General features: G+C 37.6%; 1 protein-coding gene across 1 annotated transcript in view; it reads right to left on the minus strand.

The window, feature by feature from the left end:
- Window positions 1-331: 331 nt before the first annotated feature.
- Window positions 332-6494, minus strand: part of LOC107685933 (germ cell-specific gene 1-like protein) — a 36913-nt gene continuing 30750 nt past the window's right edge. The window contains exons 4-5 of the mRNA XM_016482698.1: window positions 4888-4999; window positions 332-1261 (exon numbers count right to left, since the gene is read on the minus strand). Coding sequence (XP_016338184.1) covers window positions 949-1261; window positions 4888-4999 — 425 coding nt within the window. The 3' untranslated portion in view covers window positions 332-948. The remainder of the gene's footprint in view (window positions 1262-4887; window positions 5000-6494) is intronic.

Here is a 6494-nt window from a genome sequence, read left to right on the forward strand (position 1 = left end):
GAGGTTTCTATTATTTATATTGAATGAAACATTGTTCATGTCTTTTTTCCACAAAACTAAACACTTCATTTTGTGTGACGGTATAAAATGATTCAGTCTGTTTCTAAAGAATAAAGAACTGTTGTGCTTAGTTCCCATATCTAGTCTAAAAACAAATTTGAAAAAAAAATCTAAATGACAATTTTGTACTTCTTTTATCAAATGAAAAAGACAGGATTATAGTGCATACATAGATAAATATACAATTTAGTACATTCATTAATAGATATAATTCCCTTCATTGTATGTACATAAATAACATGTTCAAAATATTACAAAAAATTATTTGGGGGCAGGGTTTGTAATCTTGTCACTGACTGTTGCTAATCAAGCCAGTAATGCACGACAAAAGACAGAAACAGGCAAAATCCAAGTGGAGGTAAACTTGTATATATAGTGGATGTTGCAACTGAAATGGGCTGTGCTTCTCCTGTGTTCAGCTGCAGCAGTATTGAAGGCCGGATTTAAATGGTACTCTACTCTGCTGTTTGTGACATGAAGGCATATTCAAGCAGATCTCACCAAGGGAGGAGGGCATTTTGCGTACTGCGTAAGACCGGTAAATACTCGGGAGCATTTTTAGCTGTCAGGGCGAAGGACCAACAGATGCTTTGATACGGGTTTAGCAGCGTGCACTGCTCAGTCTTCATGGCAGTGTAAGTCGTTTGGTTTTCCCACCTGCCTGTGCAGGTGCTCCCTTTCCACATGATTTTATTTACAATCACTGATTTCTCTTCGCTAAGGCTCCTGCACACCTCATACAGTACTGCTACTCATGTCCATTTTCACCATTATAATGCATATTAAAAAGGGAATTTAACATTTCAACCCCTCGCATCCCAGTTCTTCAGTATTCCGAATCCTCCGGTCCAAGCAAGGCCACCAGTGCAGTACCAAGTACATGTCCTCTCAGCACTGCTCTTCTCCCAGAGACTCCGTGTTGTCGCTCTGGTCCATTGGAGCTGGCAGTGAGCGTATTTTCCCACGACTGCTCCCATGGCTGCTTCCGTGGCTTGGGTAAACATCTATAGAGCTGGAAATGGACTGGACGGACCTGTCACGGAAGTAATGGAAGGCCTCTGGGTCCAGAAAGGTTTGCTCCTCACGCAGGCCTTGTTCAAAGAGCTTCCGTTTGTGCCGGAACTCAATCACCGTTTTTGTGTAGGAGTTGAGAGTGGTGACAGAGGCGGCCATGCAACAGGTAAATGAGCCCCAGGCCATACTGTGGAACATACACATGAAAAAAAAAATTTAATGAGATTTTACAATCTGTTTATTTCTCTTTTTTTTTACCATAGCACATTGTCAAATAATGTAAAAAAAAAAAAAAAACTATATATATATACTAACCTCAGCCCCCCCTACACACACACACACACACACACACACACACACACACACTGGGTATAGAAAAGAATCACCCCCCCTTTAAAATAATCACATTTTGTTTGCATTGCAGCCTGAAATGAAGACGGACACAGTTTTTGTTTTATCCAGCTGGATTCAGTATCCCTTTAGTCTGTTGGGATATGCCTCTACTAACTGCACATCTAGACTTTGCAATATTTGTCCAGTCTTCCACAGATTTTCAGTGGAGTTTAAGTCTGGGCTCTGACTAGGCCATGCAAGGACATTCACCTTTTTCTTCTTCAACTGCTGTGTGCTCAGTTTTGCTGTGTGCTTTGGGTCATTGTCATGTTGGAAGGTAAACCTTCTTCCCATTGACAACTTTCTGGCAGAGGACAGCAGATTTTCCTCAAGAATTTGATGGTATTTTGCCCCATCCACTTTTCCTTCTATCCTGACAAATGCTCCAGTCCCTGCTGCAGAGAAACACCCCCAGAACAGGATATTAGCACCTCCATGCTTTACTGGTGGAATGCTGTTATTTGTATGGTGAGCTGTATTGGATTTCTGCCAGACATATTGTTTGGTGTTGAGGCCAAATAATTCAGTTTTAGTCTCATCTGCCTCAGAATCTTCAAGGTGTGTTTTGGCAAAACTCAGTCGTGACTACATGTGGACTTTCTTGAGGAGTGGCTTTTTTCTTGCAACTCTCCCATACAAGTCACATTTCTGCCATGCAAAAGCAAAAGGCCTTAACTTTGTTTTTGGTCAAAAATGAGTTACTGATATTTTTGGGACATTCAAGGCCTCCTTTACCATGTCCATAAGTATCTGTCAATTTCATTGTTTTTTTTTTTGTTTTTTTTTGAGAAAATAATGGTTGTTTTAACAGTAACTTAGAAAAGCCCAGGAGAAACCAAGGCAGAACACCGTATAACACCAGTTACCGCTCTTTGACTTTGTTTTGGAATGCTCAAATTGAGTTACAGTGCTCTGCATTTGTTTAGCCATTTGTCAATATTACTGTGCCAGCCTGGAGTTATACTGTATTCTGCCTTTGTTTTACTGTCCATTAAAGTCTGCTGTGTTTAAATTATGATGTAACCTGTGTACTTTAATACATCTGTCACTGAACCACTTCATTAGACAAACTAATTAGATAGATCGCGATCTACCAAACTGCTCCATATAACAAAGCACTGTAAACATGCAAAGTAATCGCAAATAATCTTTAGAGGTTTTTTTTGGTTGTCTTTTTATAATGCAGACTATTCACTCAGTGCCAGCCTGTCAGTCTGGGGCTGCCCACTTCTACAGTAGTTGCACATTGCAGGTTAGGCTATTTTCAGTCAACTCAATGTAAGCAATTGGGCTACATCTTGCATCCTTTTACGTTAGTGAACATTGCAAATAAATTGGTTGCAAAACGGTATCCACCTACATGTTTAACTTTTTGTCTGGTTGTTACAGTCAGAAAAAAATTATTAATACAGTCACATTACTATATGTTATAGCCTATGAGATAGCCCATGATCACTAGATTTTATACACGTGTTACTATAATGATTTTGTAAATGGTGAACCAAATATTGATAATGTGGAAGTTACTGCCTTTTGCCTTGGCGTGACATCTCACTTTTTGCAGACAATGCAAAGGCAGAGTACAGTAACTTCAAAGTAGGGATAAAAATCAAGTTTGATCTAATTGCATCTAATTGCCAGATTTCCAATGTCCTACCTATAATTAATTTGGCAGGACAATTAAAATCTTTCAAGTCATTTTTCTCAGTTAAGGACTTTTGCCTTTGTAGGGCAGATTTGTGGAGAATTTGTGATATTGTTGTCACATGCACACAATGACCACTCTTTGTCATAAATTCCTGCAGCTGCTTCAGAGTTTCCTCCTGACTCTTTCATCCAGTTTGCAGCGATGAACAGAAAGCAAGTCATTCAGATGGAGCAGAAACCCAGTCATACACTTCAGAAAGAACACAAAAACAATTTATTCTCTTAATAAATTTGTTAAAAAACATAATTTCACTACAGAATGAGACACTACTAATAAGGCCAATTAATACTTAATATGCATATATTAATGCATCATATTACTTCAAGGTTTTTGATTTTTCTGAAATAACTGTTTTTTTTGTTTTTTTTGGCTGTGAACTTTTTGCCATGTCCAATCTTTATCTACGTTCTGAAACAGGTTTTATTACCTTTATTTGCATTTATCAGGAGTATAAAAGTTGCATTCCTCAAAAAGTGTCTGTGATTTATAGACTGCAAATTACCTTCAGTTTCCAATAAAAAACCATGAGAGTTCAATATTTGTACTTGTGAGCTGGGGAAATTAAACCTTAAAACTAAAACTTCAGTTACTCTTTCATTTTCGGGTTCTTACCATTCAGTAAGGTAGTAAAGGTAGTACAGAAATAGAGGGGGAAAAACAAGAAATTGGCCAGATGGCAGAGGACAAATGAAGCAATTTTAGCCTAGACTAATGGATGCCAGGCAAGCATCTGTGGTGATTCAGCCAATGTACATACCACTTTCATGCCTGTCAGAACCCCAGTGCATGTCTCTTACATCCAAGTGCCAAAATAACACAAATCATTTGCTGGGAGATCCAGTACAGCCATTCCCTCTCTGGTCCAACAGACAGGCATGGTCCCAAAAAATTAAATGAAGAGACTCACTCCAAAAATTCACTGTAGAGCTGACACGCAACATAAAACACCAATGGAAAAGTTTCTATTTAAGACTTTTTATATTTTTATAAAGGCAGTAAAAGCACTTCTAACTTTATATTTTCAGTAGCTGGATTTTCACCAAAAGGCACTCTTGGTCACTGTCTACTGATACCACTAACTGTTTTGTATCCAATTTAGCAATTCAACTATTTGGAATCCAATCCAAGTATTTGACCTGCAATATCTTTCTTCTTTCTATCTTTATTCACAGGAATAAATTACATTTTAAAATATATTCAAATAGAAAACAGGTATAATTGAACTGTATTGTGCTGTATTTTGAACAAATAAATGCAGCCTTGGTGAGTGGAGACTTCTTTCATAAACATTAAAAAAATCTATTTTTGTAATGTCTATTTTTTTTTTTAATCTATGTTTGCCTTGGTGAATTATATAACACAGGATGGAAGTAAAAGCACCAAGTACTGGGAAGGGACTTGGAGCTACTGCTCTAGAGAAATCCATTCAATTACTGATCAGGAACTACTAAGGGTGAAAATACCTGAGTAAGGGCGAATGTAAAGTGAATTTTCAATTCATTTTTAACATCCACACTCAAACCTCATCATATGACTTCAAATGACTCAAAATACAGAGTCATGGATTACTTTTACAATACTTTTATGGTGCTCTTTTGTCTCAATTTAATGTTCTTCCTGAAGATAAGCATTCATTTTTTTATCATTATTATTATTTCCATCAAGTTTAGGCTGTTGATGCAAATGTGATTGGAAGTATCAGAGACGCTTACCAGAAAGACCAGCCGTAGTCCCATGTGTGAGGCCTCCAGTCCTCTGGTCCCAAACTGACTGTGATCTGGAAAACTTGTGTGTACATCATATGAGCCACCATTCCCAGAAGACCTGTTGAGGAATCCACACACGCAATTGGTAATGTCTCATACCATTGTTGCTCATTGGATAGAAATGATTTTGTCATTATTTACTCATCCTCATGTCGTTCCAAACCTGTATGACTTACTTTTTACTGGGGAGCATAGCACAGCTGTCAACTTCTGAACTTCTGAGACTGACTTCCCATTCCTGACTCAATGATCCAGTATGGAAAAGAACTATGTGAACATTTAAAAAAAATACCCTTTTGTGTTCCACAGAAAAACAGCATGGATTTGGAATGAGGGTGAGTAAATTAGGACCAGTTTATGGACGTGTTTGTATATTTATGGAACTGTGTACACAATTCACGTCATTGAGATGATAAGCACTTACAATACAGATTTACAGATTTTCTGATCCTTTGGATTACAAGACAAAATCCCTGCATTATGTGCAGGTAGAACCTGTTCCCAATCACAAACGGTAGGATCAGTGTGCCCGGCGTATCTAGTATCAAGGGCTCAAAAACACCACTGTTGAGGGATGAATAAGGTGCAGTAACTGTAAATCCTCACTTGCATAACATTTGCTTTTTTATTGTTACTTTAAATACAACTTGTTACTCCACTCACAAATATATCACTCTGTTAAATAATTATTATTCTTTTTCTTTTTAACACAATTTCCTCAAAATTTTTTTTTCAACAGGTTGTGCCTGATGGCCCAGATTTTACATCGGATTATTTGATGACAGCAACAAAAATGATGTTCAAATCAATTGAAATTTATCCATATAACTTAGTTTTTAGTTTTTAATGTAACATCACTCATATTTGCTGGTAGCTTAAATAGTTTTGTTCATGGTGTTTGAGGATTTAGGGTCTCCCATAGTAAAGAAAAATCAAAGGTGAGGTCTCTTTAACATCTCAAATATTTCTCCTAGACAGAAATGAGGTTACTTTAAGATTGAATGGAAACTTTTGCTTGAGTCTAATGTTTCTCAAACTTGTCTCCTGAGACAAAAACTCTCACAATGGTCTCCTTTAAAGCTTTAAAAGACATCTCAACAACATCACACACTGTGCTCAAATATTTCTCCTAGTCTAAAGACTCTGGTGGTCTCATATTTGTCTCCTCCAATGTTTCAAACAAGATCTCAACAGCGTCACACACTGTGCTCAGATTTTTCTCCTTAGCTAGAGGCTCTGGATCTCTCACATTTGTCTCTTTTAAAGGGGTCATATGACGTTGCTAAAAAGAACGTTATTTTGTGTATCTGGTGTAATGAAATGTGTTTATGCGGTTTAAGGTTCAAAAAACACATTATTTTCCATATAAGGTGTGCTCTGATTGGCCAGCTATCCAGTGCGCTGTGATTGGCCAAATGTCTCAAGCGTGTGACGGAAATGTTACGCCCCTTAACATACTGTTATGCCGCCTTCCAGCAGGATGAGACAAAACCAATAAAACCCATTACAAATGAGGCATTTGTTGCATCCAGTGGGGACATAATTACTGATTA

This window comes from Sinocyclocheilus anshuiensis, unplaced genomic scaffold (assembly GCF_001515605.1).
Source record: "Sinocyclocheilus anshuiensis isolate Anshui unplaced genomic scaffold, SAMN03320099.WGS_v1.1 scaffold701, whole genome shotgun sequence".
Taxonomy (NCBI): Eukaryota; Metazoa; Chordata; class Actinopteri; order Cypriniformes; family Cyprinidae; genus Sinocyclocheilus; species Sinocyclocheilus anshuiensis.